The 18792-nt window shown below is 36.9% G+C and overlaps 1 protein-coding gene across 3 annotated transcripts; it reads left to right on the forward strand.

Annotated features, from left to right (window-relative positions):
* Positions 1 to 316: 316 nt before the first annotated feature.
* LOC132635486 (uncharacterized) lies at positions 317 to 17146 on the forward strand. Of its 3 annotated transcripts, XM_060351907.1 has the most exons (10): positions 341 to 995; positions 2047 to 2228; positions 3609 to 3681; positions 4880 to 5260; positions 13122 to 13226; positions 14125 to 14265; positions 15692 to 15895; positions 16085 to 16159; positions 16324 to 16435; positions 16641 to 17146. In XM_060351907.1, the coding sequence occupies exons 1-10, from the start codon at positions 531 to 533 to the stop codon at positions 16682 to 16684; spliced, it is 1782 nt and encodes a 593-aa protein (XP_060207890.1). In that variant the 5' UTR covers positions 341 to 530; the 3' UTR covers positions 16685 to 17146. The 3 variants fall into 3 exon arrangements, 2 of the variants coding, with proteins under 2 accessions (XP_060207890.1, XP_060207897.1); XR_009580525.1 differs by lacking the exons at positions 16324 to 16435; positions 16641 to 17146 and adding an exon at positions 14389 to 14422 and having other exon boundaries at positions 317 to 995; XM_060351914.1 differs by lacking the exon at positions 3609 to 3681 and having other exon boundaries at positions 346 to 995; positions 2047 to 2187.
* Positions 17147 to 18792: the final 1646 nt, after the last annotated feature.

The raw sequence follows: 18792 nt of genomic DNA on the forward strand, positions 1-18792 counted from the left end.
TAACTAGTTTTAAAATGCTGGTTAATAGCCTGTTTGGCCAAAATTTTGAAAGAAAAAATATTATTTTTCAGAAGTTAAAAAAGTAATTTTTCTTCAAATGCACTTTAAAGGAAATACACTTCTAAAAATATTTTAAAAAAATTTAACTAAACACAAACTGTTTCCGTCAAAATACTTTAAAAACAATCTAAAAAAAAAAAAACAATTTCCCGTGATTGATGAGGGTTCTATTCCCTCCCCCATTTCCCCTTACCCTGCCTTACCCCCTACCTCTGTAATAAAAAACGAGTTAAAAAAAATGCACCGACCCTTACCCCTACCTCTGTAATAAAAAACAAGTTAAAAAAAATGCACCGAAAATAACATTGGGGCCAAAGCCAAAAGCCAAAAGCCGCGCCGTTCAAGATTGCGGGCCAAGCGGGCCTCTTCTCCCTGAGATTCTTCCCATCACTGCCATTTTCACTCTTCCTTTCCTTTTTTCTTCGATAATAATAATAATAATAATAATAATAATAATAATAATAATAGCAATGGCGGAATCCGATGAAACACCACCATCACCCCCAGCAGCTTACATACACCCACGTAGAGAGCCATTTGAACACGGCCTATTACCCATCCCTAAGCTCATCTTCACCGACTGTACACAAACGCTAGCTCCCATTAAGGACAAGTTATTGTCCTCCCTTTCATCCACTAACCGTGTCAACACGGAAGCCATTTCCGGGTCCCTTCAGATCTCACTTGAACACGCTCGCCTTGTCCTTGAAACCATTGCCTGTGTTCTTCACTCAGACACTGACCCTCTTGTTACTGCTAAACCCTCAGAGATTGGGTCTGTTGGTGTTAATGTCTTTGATGTGCTTGTGTTTTTGTATATTCAGAGTTATAAGAGGTTGCTTCCTAAAGGACATAAGGATTCTGCTGCTGTTGCTGATGTTTGGCCCTCCACTTCTGCTTTCGATGGTTTCTTGTCTGCATTGTCGCCATTGCAGGTCACCACATTGATTAAAACTCTGCCATTTTTTTTTCTGGATAAGTAATCAAAGATTTTATAAATGCTTGCACTAAGCCGGTGCGATAAAAACATAACTACAGATTGTGCTTATTAAAGGACGGATACATGCGCAATGCGTACCCAGAGACTTGTTAAACCAAATAATTGTAGTCCATGTGGGCCAAATATTACAATTATCTCCTTGGCATCAAGAGTTAGTTGTACGCCTAGGTGTATTTACGATTCACTTGCAGCCTTTGGCTTGAATAAACCATATGATTTTTGGACATGCATAATAGATTTTTTTTTATTATATATTTATATTAAATCGTGCTAATTTACATGAATGGAGTAGTGCAATGCGGTGGTACTATGCACACACTGACTTAAAATCGTAGTAGGCCTCTGGTTGTGCAAGTTTGTTTGTTTTGATTCTTGAAGAATGCTTCACCACGAAAGTTGTAACATGAGTATATGACTATATGAGATTCCTCTTGTTTTGCTTGCTAGCGTAAGTGGAAAGCTTAACAATTGACAACATACATTTGTTAAGTGTTCAAGTTCATTCCTGTGATCTTCAAATGTAACTGTAGTAGTTTATAAGGTGCATTTCAACGTCTGCTATGGATGTTTTTTTTTTTTTTTTTTTGTCTCTTGGAAGGGTCAGTGAAATTTGGTGCATTTATATCATATGCCACTACTTTCATTTTGGCTATGTATAATTCTAAATGTAGTGCTTCTTAGGCTTGAGATGTAGAGTGTCAGAAGAATGGTTAAATTTCTAATTTCTCCTAAGAGGAATGGTCTAAAGACTCTAAATGAACTTGTAAGGATAGAGATCTTTTCAACTTAATTATGTCCAATATTTTGGCTGTCATTGAGTGGTTTATAGTTTATAAATTGTTCTTTCATATCTTGCTGCTTCTAACTGTGTTTAATAACTTTATTATGCTTTTCATATAAATAGCGTTTATTATTGGCTTGTACCATAAGCACATGTTTGGGCTGCCGTGAAGTAATAAGAAGAAGCTTTGTTTCTTTAATTGCAGCTTGTTCGTAGCAATAGTCGACGAAATATGCCATCACAGTCTGATGAAGAGGCTCATCAGTTATCCTATTTACAAAAGCACTTGGGGAACATTCTGTCTCTGTTGTCGGAGTCAGTGGAAGGAGACAGCGATGAATCACTGGTTTGTCAATTTCAAACTTCATGTTTGTCACACCCCTCTTGGTATTCACTTTACTCAGTGATTTCCTTTGATATCAACAAGGCAAGCTAAATGTAAAGGAATTTTCTAAGGGAGATGATGCAGGATGACTTTGGACTCAACAAGGTTTTAAGTTGTCTTGCAACCCACGGTGTAAATGTCTGAGAGAGAAACAATGCAAATACAAAAGAAACTTATCAAAAGATCAATATTTGCGGTTAAACAATACCAATAGAAACATTTGAATCAACTGGTGAAATGAGTATGAGATGATTATTATTGGCTTAGTTGAGCCTCTAAATGACTATGTCATTTCTTTGCCTATTCTCCGTCAAATTATCCAAGACTTGATCACTGTATGTCTCACTTATGTGCTCTAGCAAAAACTTAGTCCTTTCAACCCGATCATTCTAGTCGCCCCTTTTTTGAAATTGTCTCGTGATCCAAAATTGATCCACATCCTCAACTGCATAGCCCCTACTATCATCATTAACAAAAGAAGATTCATCGTAAAAGGCTCGAGGAAGGTTAAGGTACATAAGGATATCCTTCCAAAGGGTGTGGTTGACCACCACTAATATTTCACATATTCCACACATGGATGAGTTGGTGCACACAACTCGCTCTCGGGAACATATAGACATGAATCACCATGGCTGCTGTCCTCCACAATTCGTAGATAAGAGGCTAAAAAGATGAATTGCCATCATCTGATAATTCCAAGATGCCATGTTAACCAAGGAAACATAAAACTACACTAAACAAAAAAAAAAAGTGAACAAACATGTAAAGGAAATATGTACAAGGCTCAAAAGGAATAGAAAAGAACGTTTGGACCAAAGTAAATCGGCTTACTTCCAAAAGCAACCTAATACGCCAATTATTCCTTGGCAACGACTCTAATTTTTTTATCATGCCCAACTATACCCTATAACTAGAAAAAGTGGTCAACACAAATATGATACTCGAAGTGAGCCGGGGTCAAATCCCATAGGAAATGGTATGCTTGGCTGTATAGATAACTAGTGGAATTATCACCTCCTACTCAATGCCAAGCACTTGTAATCTTGGAATAAATCTAACTGAAAATATGAAAATATGAAAATATAGACTAGGAAAGTAGGTGTAATTGATCAATGACAGTCACAAGAAATGTGAAACAAGGGATTCAGAGCCTAGGATTATTTTTCTTTTTGAGAATGGTAACATTCAGAGCCTAGGATTATAAACTATCCTCAAGTCCACCTTAATGCATTGTTTCAACCCTCACTAATTATGCCTGCGTCAATTTTATTACTCTTGGACTTTAAACTACCCAGGAGTGTTTCTATATTACTAATGTGATTCTTGATTACCATAATGCTTTTCAACAATTAACGAGTCTTTTTTTTTTTTTTTTAAAGGACGGTGATACTCGGGCCAGCTTGTGCGCACCTCGACTATTCCACCGGCAACCTGCTACCTCCGATCAGTCGGGTAACACTACCCTCTCCCCATCAGTAGAAAAACTGCTTCTGACACTGATCAAAACACTTCCTCATTTTGGGCACAAAAAGTGATTTTAGCTTCCTAGAACTTGCCCAAACATGCTATAAATGATATGCCAAAGCTGGTACAAGACCTACTTATCAGAACCCTGAGAGAGTTTGGGAGAGGGAGAGCATGTGTGAATATCCCATCTCCAAACTAGCATTTGATGGAAATTATACTTCAAGTAACAAAAGGAAAGCAACTTAGTGGGGGGTGTTGGTGGAGTAGTGTCCTTCGACCATGTCGAAAAGTGTATATATATTGAATGGATTGTAACTGATGATAATGCACTTTTCCTCTGTTTGGAACTGAGTGCAAATGGGGTGATCTGTCAGGTTTTCGTTCCTCATTTTAATGCCTCGTGATAGAATTCTACGAGGGTGAGGATTGGGCCTTCTCTATTGAGCTTGGCCGCTATGTTGCTCGGACTCGGTGTCGAGTGTCGGATACGGGTACGGATCTAGAGGTCGGATTCGGCATAATCTAAATTTTAAGATTCAGGGGTGCAGATCCGGGTGTGGATACGGGTTCGGGGATTCGGCTAAAATAATTCAAAATTATAAGAAAAATAACTAAATCTATGCCTAGAAATAAAAAACAAAAATAATTTTTAATAGTTATGTTTCATTTATAATTAAATATTAATTTTTAATTAACTTGAAACTCTTCTAGATACAATAAGTGTCCACTCTTCAAGAGCTCTCCGTTTCTTTCAATTTAGCCTCAAATTTTTTCTCAGATTGGCCCATGGATTCGGTCAAAGTATCCAATGTCGTTTGACCAGATCCGACACGAATCCGGTGTCGGTGTTGGTGTCGTGTCGGACACGGGTGCGGTAGCAAAAGTGAAGGGTCCGAGCAACATAGAGCTTGGGTAGTCATGGTGCCTTTTTTACCTGCTGGTTCTACTAGGACAATATTATAGGATCTAGGGAAACAAAATCCCTTTAGTTATTGCATTTTTTGTGAAGCTTGCTATGGCAAGCAGGAGCACACGTCCTTCGCTTGTGGAATCCGAGGCTTCAAAATGCTGAAGCTGTTGCCTCATTTATGCCTTTTTGCAGCCATTTCTTTTACCCCTGTGTTTCATAGAGTATTGTCCTAAAGATATACTGTTAAAGCTGACCAATTAATTAATTCCTTAGGTTCTGTCTGCGGAGAAATTTGACCATCTTGGCTTTCTATTCTATTTTGGTGAAAAGGGATCTGAGAGAATCCCGTTGAGTCAGAATGCCCCATTTTTTGCCAGTTCAGATCCAAACATGCCAGCTGTTCCTGTTCCTGCAGCTCAAGTACATGATTGGCTACTACAAAATATAGCGTCTGCGTTGGAACGCATAACTGAGAGGGCTTCTGCAAAGGAAAATGGACCAACCAGTGCCACCGATCAGGATGTGCCAATGGCTGATGTCTCTGCAAGTTCAGTAAAGAGTTCATTGAGTCCTAGAGGCCCAAATTTCATTGAGGGAGTCTCTAAAACATCATATGTACGGAAGCCCAATGATCTTAAAGGCTCTTCTATGAAGGTAAGTATTAACTAAACTTTCCTTGTTCTTGTTCAAAGTTAAAAGTTGCATGATTCAGTAATCTACTAGACAATATTTTGTTGTAACTTGAGTATCTTTCCTTAGCCTTTATCTAGAAGATCTTTGATATATGATCTAATGCCTTTAATTTTTAAAATAAATCACCCTGGTGTTCCAATTTGCACAAGTAAATAATAGGCTTAATACTTTGAAGTTAGCTGTGTCGTGTAAGTAGAGATAGCAAAAATTTTAATTTATCAACAAAGAGAATTCCTCTCACTGCATCGTATAGTGAGATCCATGGCATGCTCAATTCACTGAGGTGGATTTGTTTTGGCAACTTATTTTGGGGCCTCTTTGTTAGTATGTTTGTTCCTTTTGGTTTTTCTTTTTAGAGCCCGTTTGGATTGGCTTATAAGTTGGCTTATAAGCTGTTTTCAGCTTTTTTGAGTGTTTGGCTGGCCAGCTTAAAGTCATTTTATGCTTAAAATAAGCTCAAAAAAATAATTGGACCCATTTGACTTAGTTTATCTAAAGCAACTTATAAGCTGAAAACAGCTTATAAGCCAAAAAAAATAAGTTGGACTACCCCAACTTATTTTTTTCAGCTTATAAGCTGCAAACAGCTTTAAGCTGTAAGCCAATCCAAACGGGCTCTTAATGCCTAACTGATCAATGATAAGTTCAACATATACCTGTTCTGGCTGTTTGATGCAATTTTCTTGACAACTTTAAAGCATTCACGTATGTGTCCTAGGTGTGTCTGTTATATGTCTGTTGTCAGTTTGGTGACCCGTTAAGGCTAGGAGAAGGTGCACCAGACTGCTATAATAAAAAAGAGAAGTGCACCAGAGTATGTGGAAAATGATTGGAAGAAATTGGATAAGTTGTTCGAATAGGGTTCTTACAAGTGTTATAAGTGAAGTCAATGACTTCAGTTGCAAGAAGTGACAAGGCGATGTGCAAGGAATACAAGATGATAACAAGAGACCTAATAAGTGCTTAGATCTTAATTTAAACAAATGCACTTAATGGCCTAAGGTCTGAACCATTCAGATTCAGACCTCCATTAAGTGCAAACAAATGAGGCCTAAGTACCTAATATAGATTGGTGATCTCGGATGTGAAGCAAAAGAGTGGATTAAAAAGGTAGAGAAGTTGCATAAAATTGAGAATTTCTTACTAGCACTAAAAGGCACAAACCAATATAAGGACAAGCTATGAAAGGAGGCAGCATGAGACTAGAAATTACCTCCCATATCAATGGTAGGACATAGAGAGTTACTTGGAAAGTAGCAATTGGAAGTCTAAATGTGTCTAAAGGCTAGACTCTCGACCTCTAGAATTATGGTGTTCCAATGAAGTTTTGAAATAGTCATTAAAGAAAAAGAGACAAAAGATAGATAAATTTTTGAAGAGTATACGAGAACTAAGAGATAGCAAAGTGTGAGGTAAAGCCTTAGACGAGTTGTACGAAAGTTAGGATGCAGAAAGGGGAGACTTTGAACCAGGTTTCCTTATAAGAAAAAAAAGACTCTGAACCAGTTTAAGTATGCTAAATATGATTGTTGATAGATTAAAGAGATAAATATGCTATTACGATCAATCGATCAACACAAATTACAATTATAACTTTATATATTTTCATACACTCATGACAGTAAAAAAACAATAGGGTCACTTATTAAATTAGGTCTAATTAAGTACATGATAACTTAAAAATGGTTAAAAGAACCTGTGATCCAGATGATCTTCCTATAGAATTTTTGAAGTGCTTGGAGAGGTTGGAGTAGTATGGTTAAGGTTAACCAAGCTATTGTTTTTATATTAAGAACTACAAAGTAGCCAAATGAGTAGTATCCTTCATTCTAATATATAAGATTAAATGAGATATCCAAAGTTACTAACTCTATTGTGGTATCAAACTTATGGGTCGTGATAAATGGCGGTAAAGAGTGAGAAAGCATAGATTTGGAAATATTGTGAGGTGAAAGAGGATCAGTTAGATTTATGCTTAGTAGATCTATAATTGAGGTTATATTTTTGCTAAAAGGATTAATGGAAGTTTATAGGGAGGGAATAGAGGCTTGCTTCAGGAATGCTGTGTGATAAGAAGGTGCCACCAAAGCTTAAAGGAAAGTTCTACAAAGTGGTAGTGAGACCGACTTTGTTGTACGGTGCGGAGTGCTGGGCAGTCAAGAACTCGCACGTCCAGAAGATGAAAGTTACGGAAATGAGAATGTTGCGATGGATGTGTGGGCACACCAGGCGAGATCGGATTAGGAATGAAGATATTCGAGATAAGGTGAGAGTGGCATCAGTGGAGGATAAGATGCGGGAAGCGCGGCTGAGATGGTTTGGGCATGTGAAGAGGAGAGGCACAGATGCCCCAGTGCGGAGGTGTGAGAGGTTGGCTATGGACGGTTTCTGTCACGTCCCAAAATACCCGCTAGACGTGATTGGCACCCAGCAAACACCACCCGCCAGGCGAATTATATATCATACTCTTAATCATTTATAAAAGCACTAAAAGAAAGTAAGTGTAGGTCCAACAACGTTATTAATGATAAAAATGCGAAATAGTCGCCAACCAAATCCATAATCGATTTATGAAAACCAACCAACGCTGAGATAAAAAGAATCTCTAGCCCACATCCCACGCTAAGACCATGGAGCATCTAACAGAGTTACATGAGTTTGAGTGTCGGGCATGTAAACCTAAAATAAAAGAAATAACTATAAATAAACTAGATAAAGCTGAAATTGCTGCCTCCACGAACAATGCGGTGGCTCACCTCAACAACAGAATCCACTCACGAAGTCTTCAATTACCAGCCTCGTTCTCAACGACAGTATCTGCATGGACATGCAGGTAAGGAGTGAGTTATACATAAATATAACCCAGTAAGATCCTCGACCCGCCACTTCAAATACCCCTGGAACAAGTGTTAAAAAATACAAACACACAACAGGCACAAAAATATTATGCACATGAATATATCGTTATATAATAGCAACCAAGGTCCAAACCACTGTTTATCAAATATATTATATATCTCAACACGGTTTACACTACGAACCGTCATAAGTGGCAGTTAAAGAATTAGTCAACACTATGAATCCACGGCAACATACACAATGTGCCAAATATGTCAGGAAACATACACAATGCTAAGGGAAGCATACACAATGCCCCAATATCATCAAGAAGCATACACAATGCTAAGGGAAGCATACACAATGCCCCAATATCATCAAGAAGCATACACAATGCCCCAATATAATCAAGAAACATACACAATGCTAAGGGAAGCATACACAATGCCCCAATATCATGGCTCACAGCTATATCACATCACAAAATAATTTATAAAGAGAGTTTTGGATTATTTGAAAATAAAGTATATGCGGTTGGCCTTAAGGACCACCGATTCTACCAAGCACACGCTCGCCCCAACACATGGACCAGGCAGACAAAACATATTTTTAAAACGGGTTTTGAAAAGCAAGTACCCAAAGAAGTCTCACTTACCTCAAATTCACAATTCAAGCACACTTCCCAATAAATCAAAACCGCGTTCTTGAGTCTCCAGATTGCCTCAAACTACACAAAAACGGATTTAGAATGGTCAAAACCCTTAGGGTAAACCACTTCTATATTTTTAGAGGCTTAAACGGTCAAAGTCAAATTTTAAAGGACGAAAACGCCCTCTGGTCAATTTGTTCAAAACCCGACAAGACTTATGTTTTCGGAAAGGCCTTAACGAGAGGATTCCAACGATATATAGAAGTCTAAAATCCGACGCTATTTGCCCTTTCAAATCAATGATTTTGGTTGAAGAACCCTAGAGCTAAACTTTCTCAATTCCTCAAAATATCCCCATGATTTCACCATAAAGATTCACCCATAATTATGTAATAAACTTAAATAAAAGATTAGAATCATTACCTTGATAATTTGGGATGAAAGTTCTTATTTTTATCCCCTTTTTTCCTTTCTTTTTCTCCTTTTTTTTTTTTTTTTTTTGCTTGGTCTCTTTTATTTCCTTTCAGCTGTCCACAATTAAACCTTCACGTCTGATGACCATCAGACTTTTGAAGTCTTTAACTTTTTTTTTTCCTTTTCCTTTTCCTTTTTGGGCTTGGCCCACTAAATTCCTTCTTTTCAAATTTTCTTTTTAATTCTAATTTCTTTTTCTTTTTCTTTTAAATTCCTTTTTAGCTAAAATTACCAATTAAACCCTTATTTAAAAAAATTGGGTTATTACAGTTTCAGAAGAGGTAGAGGTAGGCTGAAGAAGTATTGGGGAGAGGTGCTTAAACAGGACATGGCGCAGTTCCAGTTTACCGACCACATGACCTTAGATAGGAGGCTATGGAGGACTCAGATTAGGGTAGAAGGCTAATAGGTAGTCCCACGTATCCCGTCGTACTAGTAGTCGCAGTTTTGATCTTCATTTTCTTGTCCTTTGATTCGTGCAACTATATGTTGGTCCTTGTACCACAATTATCGTATTTATCTGTGGTAGCTACTGTTTCTTTTTTCTCCTGCTTTATCATGACTTTTTCGCTTTCGTTAGTTTCATTTTCGTATTGCTTTGAACTGTTTGTGCTTATTTGATCTTTTCTCATCATGTTTTCTCTTGAGCCGAGGGTCTTCCGGAAACAGCCTCTCTATCTTCTGAGATGGGGGTAAGGTCTGCGTACATTTTACCCTCCCCAGACCCCACACTGTGGGATTTCATTGGGTATGTTGTTGTTGTCTCCTAGGAAAATGGTATGACAGATAAATATATCACATCATAATAAGATGGTTGAAATAGAGGAGTGTGACAGAAGTAATATGTGATTGGAAGATACCTAACAAAGTGAAATGTAAGTTGTGTAGAACAATTATGAGACCAACAGTATACTATGGACCGAGTGTATGCACTTGATAAATGTAGCAGAAATGCAAATGTAAACATTCATGTGCAGTGCAAACTTAAAAATGATCACATTTGACTAGGGGGGTGGACCTTGGTCTGTTCGGCTAGTTCAGTTTTCGGTTTTTGTCTAGGTGACCAAAAACCGAACTGAAGTTAATTCAGTTTTTTCAGTCTTTAGATGTTCGGTTTGATTAGTTTTCGTTTTGTTCGGTTTTGGGCCCGTCATATTGGTTTTTTTTCCCCTACCGAAAAATAGGCCTTCGACTTAATCTTTTCAAAAGTTAGCTTGTTTAATTCAGTGTTTTAAAAGGCGTTTTCGGGGCGAGCCTCGGGGAGGGGCGTACCAAAAATGCCCCGGGGCAATGGGTGGGGGGCGAAAGTCTCCAAAGGCGTACGCCCGGGCGTTTGGGGCTAGTTATTTTGTTGGGGCGTGTTGGGGCGTAAGCCCAGAAAACTTCTTCAAACTAAAACGAAATTTATTAAATAAGTCCTTAATATAATGACCAAATTCTCAAAAGTCAACATGTAATTACTCAAATGTTTTAAAAAGGAACTGAAACATTAAATTTAAAAGTCAAGACCTTTTTTTATTGCTAGAATGCCTAATATATATTCTTTTCCAATTATTTATCTAGTCTTCTACTATCTCAAAAAATTAACGAGCAGTCACTTGAACTTGTAAGTAGCGTATAATAGATTGTTCTAATTAGTTTTTTTTGTGGGGGTGGAGCATATATATATATATATATATATATATATATCACTTATTTATAGTTTTCTTCAATTTTTTACTCTATTTCACCTATTTACAAATATTTATTATAATTATATCATTTTATAAAATACTAAAAATTAAAACCCCATGGGGCTTACGCCCCGTGCCTCGGGGCTTACGCCTCACTGAGGCAGACATAAAACGCCCCGCCTTACGCCCTCACCTTTTAAAACACTGGTTTAATTGCTTTTTTTTCTGTTCATATTTGTCTTATCCATAGTCAGTTGGGTACTCTTTGAATTTGCAGCCAACTCATCAGTTTTTTATGGATAAAAAACACAATTTTTTGTAGAGTATTGCAAGCCGCTTCAGTAGAACAAAGCTAGTGCTTAAGAATGTTGTCCATCTCTGTCTCAACACAAAGAAACCCGCCTCGTAGTATCAATTCAAGATACAAAGTCTTAAACACAAGGCAACTTTCTAGGTATATAGAGTTGTGTCCTCATGAACAACATTTCTATCCTTTGTAATAATGTTCAAGAGCCTATACTTTATGTGCATGCATTATCTGTCAATGTAGAAAAGGTAACGAGCATCCTTATTACAAGAGTCTCAATTTAAAAACCAGAATTGCATTATTTGTAATTACAGAAAACCAGAATTCCTCTTTAAAAAAAAATTCAGTCCGACCGAGTAAACCGGAAAACCGAAATTTTTGGTTGAGTCGATTTTTTCAGTTTTATGCCCACGGCCCACCCATTTGACAGAACACAAATAGTAGACATAGTGGGTGATGCCAGGAAGCATAAAGGAAATACTAGACAGTTGGGGCAGAGATGGAATTTTGACAAACCAGAAGGAGAGATGGAGGATTGTCCCAGCATGTATTTGGTGGACTGTTTGGAAAGAGAGAAAACAAAGGTGTTTTGAGGATAAGCATTGCAATATCCAGACTGCTTAGTCCTTTATTATTTTGGTGTAAACAGCAACGGTTAGTAGAAGCTGAAGGTATTTTTGATGTTTTAGACAATATGTAAAAAGGAACATAGATAGGAAATTTCTCTATACTTGTAATAGTGTCATATTTTGGGAGACTATACAGTTGGTATAGTATACCTGTTAATATATAGAATGTTACCATAAAAATAGGTTGCCTAAGATAGTTTGACCAAGGCTTGTGAACCTCCACACGCATCAGTTCCACAGATGTGTGACACAGTAATGATTAAGGTGTTAAAAGGGGCGTGACATTCCTAAAAGTACAGGGAGAACCTATAATCCCCCGGTTTCATGGTGACTTAGTTAAGAACATAATACGGTGGAAACGATCCATATAGGCAACGCCAACTAGTTGATTACTAAGCTTTAGCTGTTGTTTCATTTTTATTAGGTCTAGTATTTGCCAGGGATATTTTTTCAGTTTCCAATAGACACTTGATCTCAGTGTATATTTCTGATTCCCTCCCGCTTGGATAGCCTTGGTGGACAAAGTTACTCGATACCTGTGTTGGGAGATAGCAAGTACTCCGTGGAATTAGTCGAGATGCGCGCTAGCTGGTTCAGACACCGTGGTTATTTAAAAAAAGAAAAGAAGATAATCCCTACGCCTTAGAAATGTTTTACAAAGCTTGTTTTAGAATGAAATGGATCCGATAGGACAAAACAGTAGCCAGCCGTAATTAGATTGGAATTGAGACGTCTTTGATTGATCAATTAAAAGCCAATCTTCAAACAAGGTCCTAGGTGGTAGGTTTGCTTTTGTAACTTGTAAGCATCAGTGAAGTACAACTTTGGTGTAGTTCTTGTTTATAATAGAACGCTAACTGTTTCAAAAAAAAAAGACGCCAGTCTCTTAAGAAAAGAAAACGTGTCTTTTGAATGGAATTGGTTGATCAGCTCTTCTTCAGTTGCGCACTTTGTCATTAATGTCTTTGGTAATTCCCAACTTAGTCTCAGACATTTGTGTGCTAATTTTGTGGATTAAAACATGAAATGACTTTACACTGGTAAATTCCCCAGCTGTCTTTATGCCTTGCTTAAATGAATGTTATTTGTTCTTTGACTAATACTTCTGGCTCTGTCACCCAACAAATGCTGTAGCAGTGTATCAATTTCTCTTGTATGCTTTGTGCAGACATCTAAATTAGTGAAGGAGGGTTTCTAACATTAACATTAATATTGAAACTTTCTCCTTTCATTTTCTTTTTTGTCTATTCAGGTAGTCAATTGCCATGAATCAGTCCTTTACATTTTAGCACCTCTGAAATATGCTACAGTATATGGATGCTCTGATGCAACCATTGTCCTGGGAGCTGTTGGCAAGGTAGGCATTGTGAGAGTTTAGGAAGACTTGTTGGTTCCTTCTTAAGTTGGTATTCAGACTGTTAAAATTTGCTTAAAGTAACTTTAATCCTGCATTATAAACAACTCCTTGTAAATGTCCCATATATGATGTGTGTAATTTGTCTATTCCTCACAATTATTTCATTTAATTTTATTCTGTAAAAGTAGTTCTGTATCTTTTTCTGTAGCAGATTCCAATGCGTGATACTGTTGAAGGCATTTATTTAAGAAAAGCTATCTTTATGAAGTATCTACAGTTCTACACATTATTTATCTTATGTTCTTGGTGATAAAGATTTAAAACACTTACTAATATTTGGTTAACCTTGTCATGTACTTGAGATTGATTACTTGAGAGTTGGGAGATTGACAAACCATTTCTTTTTGAAGGAGATGTGATGACAGGTAGCATTGAGCTTACCTTATTGGATTGGTTTTCCTTAAGTTTTGATCCAATTTGAGCTGTTTGGTTTAAGAAGAATGCATTTAGCCTGTGCTTGCTTCAGCAAGCAATTATAAAATGTGAAAGGAAATTGTGGATTTTAAACTTTGTGACGCGTCTGTTCATGTTATTTTTGGATTTCCATTCTTATTGTCGTCTGACTTACATGCTAGACACGAAAAGTTGGCCAGACATGCATGAAATATAGATGAAAATAAAAATAAACGTATTAGCCTTGAATTTGAAGCCTCAATATTCACAGTGAACAGTTACTTAAGGTGTTTAATTTTTGCGTCAAGGTATAGTAGATACCACATTACCCATAGTTTCGTCTAGTTTTATGTGTTTAACAGATTTGTTACTGCACTTTGTTCACCATTATGTGTCCAATTCTCTGTATGTGACAAAAGATTTCCCTTTATAATGTCTTCTACAGGCGGTAAGAGTTGAGCACTGTGAACGCGTGCATGTAATAGCAGCGGCCAAACGTATCTGTATCGCCAACTGTCGTGAATGTGTTTTTTTCCTGGGAGTGAATCAAACACCACTTCTTGTTGGTGATAACCATAAATTGCAGGTGAATCAGCACCTTCTATCTTCTGGTGAATAAATTCCAGCTTATTCTATGGATCTCCGAAATCTCTAATTTTATTCTTTCATGCTTGGATTCCAATGCTCACTCTGCGCCATTGAATTTCAGTGCAAACTCAGGCTGTATTCCAAGAGTCCAAGAAGTAATATTTTTCCTCAGCTTTTTGCATTTGCTTTTGCTATCATGAATCTTACACTAGCATTTGTTCTTATGTTTTGTACGACGAATGGAAAGCAACTAAATGCCAGCAGTTATGGGTATCGGGTCAGCTTTTCACATTTGGATACGTGCAAGGAAAAATATTGTATCCAATGAACACCAGGCAGATGCCTTTTGAACCATTCAGCACTTGGTTTAGTAGTCTGAGGTCGCAAGTATAAGCACCTGATCATACTTATTATAAATAAAAAGTATAAGCAGAAACATGTTGAAAGCGCAATGGGGTATATGTTGTGTATCCAATGTAGTTTTCCTCTCAAATCTCTTACTGCACATTCAAGGAGGATTTAAGTGTGTTCTAAGTATATGTCACTGTCACTTTAACGCTATTGAGAGGTTTGAAATACTATTTGGTCTGTGGTAATTTTCTAGAAATGGTGGAGCACTGGAGATAAAAAAAAATGGAAGTTCTGGATTTCATAATATTTGATTGAGGGAAATCTGTGTTAAGTGGAATAGACTGTCAATGCATCTAGAAGTCTGGAATACTAAAATTTGGCATGAGATATATAGGGATGATCATTTTAAACTCTTGCGATGTTTGGGGTATTCTACTTTTATATTACCAGGTTCACTGGCGTCTGGTTAAACCATGAACAAGTTGCTAAAGATAGAGTAGTCTAAACAGTGATATTTGCCAAAGACAGAGAGGGATAGCCTAGTGGAAGTGGGTTTCCGACTCCAACCATGAGATTTAGAGTTTGGGTCACCAAGGGAGTAAATTGGGAAAATACCACCGTTTGGCTTCTGGCTAGTGGGGCTTTTTGTTAGGAGTGGTAGGCTTTACCATAACCAAAAAAAGGCAGTGATTTTGCGCACTGGAATATTCTGACATTATATATTGTAATCATCTTCTAAGCCGGCTATGAAATATGTGGTGTATCTTAGCAGGTTGAATCCTCTGCAATAGGTATTATTGGATACATATTGCTATTAAGAATACTACTATGTCAACTATGAACGAAATATCCTAAGCTGACTGGGGCTCAGTTAATGCATCTCTTCTAGTTTTATAATCAGATGTAAGAGTTGACATTGGAGTGTTCTCTTTTTTTTTCTTTTCATTATATGCATTATTAGTTGCCAGACTTCCATTCTCTTGATTGTGACAGTGTGCTCCTAGCTGTAGAGTTAAAAGTTCCGCGGAATCTTAGATTCTGGAGTGCCCTTCATGTTTCATGGTTTTTATCAGGTTGCTCCATACAATACTTTTTACCCACAACTGGAGGAGCACCTGAATGGAGTTGGTATCGACCCAGCCATCAACAAATGGGATGAACCCGTGGCTCTTGGCGTTGTTGATCCCCATGATTCACTCTCACATCCTGCAGGTGTCTCTGATGTTCAGACTGAGTCTGCCAGCCGTCTAGACCCTGATCAGTTCACGAACTTTCTGGTATGTTTAGACAAACTAGAGACAAGTTCTGAAGTTCATATTGCTTCCATTTGCATTTTTGTTTCTCCCTTCTTAGTTTGCCTCCCTATTCCCTCGGGGAAAAAAGTTTGCTGAAATCTGTTGCTCTGATGATTATTTCCTTATTAAATTGGGGTTGCATGCTAATATGGACACATCTCCATGTCACAGATCCCGAACTGGTCTGAAGGTGAGCAATCTGGGTCAACAAAAGACAATCCATTCCCTTTACCTGATGCTTACATGGTACGTTGAAAAACTAATTTCTACTTTTCGATTAAAATATATTATAATGTGTGCTTACTATGGTATCATAGTTCTTATGTATTCAGTACAGTCCGTTCCATGTTCTAATGGTTCAGTTGAATAGTCGAACTTTTGCCAATCACTGTTCGTATTTGTCCTTTCAGCACAAGAACTTGGAGGATCTTAAGCAGATTTTGCAGGAAGCTGAGCTTGAAGAGAGCCGGAAAAAGGAATTAACAACAGCTCTTCATGCGTGCTTTAAAGACTGGTTATATGGTATTTTTTTTTATCCCTCCCGGGGAGCTATCTCCCTTTTGATACCGTGGTGACTCGAATCACAACCTTAGGGTTGGAGGTGGAGGGTGCTTACCACTTGAGCAACCCCCTCTTGTCAGTTATATGGTAATTGTAATGGTTTAATCATGTGTGTAATGGAAACTAGTTTGCACCTTCTCTCACCTGTTCTCCCATAATTTGACAGCTACAGGAAATATTCGACAATTGTACTTTCTTCAAAATGAGTAGAGTTCTACACAGATTGTAAAGCAGTATTGCAAGGAGTAGCAGAAACACTTGACTTTCCCTGTAGATTTCAGTTTCAGCCATGCAAGTCCCTCTTTTGCCATTTCTTTTGGAGGCAGCTGAGAGTTCTATTGCCTGTGCAGCTATGAGCAAGTTCACACTGTTGTGCAGATTTTATTTAGAATGGCTTCCGTATTGTATTTCTTTCAAGCAAAATGCATTCTCATGTACTAATATGGTAGCTTGTATTTAGGTTCTCTATTTTCCCCCACGTACTAGGTTCTGAAATTTAGCATTCTATTTTAGCATTTGTTTGCTATGGCTGTTGGGTTCCTGTATACAAATAAGAGATGCTGAAGAGAAGCCAGTATTTTGTAGAACTGGTTGCATTGGCCCTTAAAGAACCTGCATTTGTTCCCCTGAGAGGCTTGGTCTTAGTTATAGAGTTTACATACTTGACTGTTAGGTTGCTATAGCATTTAAAATTGGTGTTCTCCATCTTTTATGTTAATGCCACCCATGGATGAGATGCTCAGGTCAATTCATTTACAAGGTGGAGACTGAATTTTATGATTTTAACATTATCCGTTTGTGAAGGTGATATCTAAAATTCATAGCTTGGTACATTTATTACCAAGTGTGTCATCAATCAACCATTCTTTGATCACAACTTCATTATCGTAAGCTTTGGGGATTCACTGCGTTATTTTTGGGTCCATTTCATTCGGACCAGGTAACTTAAGTTCTCAAAAGTCCGTTTTTTTATTACGTAGTTATTGAGTGAGAAAATCAAAGATTATGCTATTTTACAGAATAGCGAATCACTTGTAGGCCCTTTCATATTTTCTAGTTCTCCAACTAAACTTCCTTCCTCATAAATAAATTTTTACACAAACTTATCCAATTATGTGATTACAAATTTTAATAATTATGAAGACTTATCAACAAGATATGTTTATCGTGTCACTAAATTATATTAATTATGAAATAAAAAAAATGTGATACAAATTATACTTTTTAAATTTAAAAAACTATTTTTATATTTTGAGTTTGGGATGAAACTAGTCTTCTAAATATATCTCCTTTTTATTAAATATTTTTTTAGACTTGGGAAATATTAAAAAGAATTATAAGGATATAGTTGAAAAAATTGTAAATTTTAATCTTGATTATCTAAATTAATAATTATTTTAGGATAAGTATTTTTAGCTAAAGTCATTGTTAATTTAGGACGGATGGAATATTGATTGCAATGATAATTTGATTAAATTAACTTATATATTTTTGCTCTCAATTAATATTTATCTTTCTTTCACCACATTAATCTATCTCCGTATTTTAGATCAATTATTCTTAATAACCATAACAATTAAAGTAGACTAAAAAGGGAAAATAATTTTTAATATCATACCTGAAACTTAATTTAGAACAAATCTTTATAAACATACGTATAAGCTCATTAAAGAAGCAACACCCAAAATGTATAACCCAAATAATGCAAAAGCTAACTCAATAAGGGGGCCCAACTGGGTCTGATTTTAAAAGAAAAGATGAGGACAAAATGGAAGCATGCAAGAAAAGTCAACACCAGCAGCACGTGTAGGGGTGTATCTGGTCCAAATCATCAAAGAATAAAATTACTGTTTTGACCCTGTGAGGACTATAAAAAATTTGTATCCTCACTTATATATAGTAATAATAATAACCATAACAATTAAAGTAGACTAAAAAGGGAAAATAATTTTTAATATCATACCTGAAACTTAATTTAAAACAAATCTTTATAAACATACGTATAAGCTCATTAAAGAAGCAAAGCCCAAAATGTATAACCTAAATAATGCAAAAGCTAACTCAATAAAATTCGCATAATTTCCCTTCTTTTGGGGTGGTCTTTAAATTTTGCCCCTCATATTTGAAATCTTTAAATTTTGTCCTTCGGCTAAAACTCATGGGTTCCAGGTTCGAACCCCCACTCAGTCAAAATTTTAAAAAAAAATCGCAAGGCAGAGTTTAAATTTCGCTAGGCCTCCACCGGCATACTCTTGTTAAGGAATTACCAAAGTTATGCTTGACCCGGCATACTTATGCCTTATGGGCAGACTTGGCAT

This window comes from Lycium barbarum, chromosome 1 (assembly GCF_019175385.1).
Source record: "Lycium barbarum isolate Lr01 chromosome 1, ASM1917538v2, whole genome shotgun sequence".
Classification (NCBI taxonomy): Eukaryota; Viridiplantae; Streptophyta; class Magnoliopsida; order Solanales; family Solanaceae; genus Lycium; species Lycium barbarum.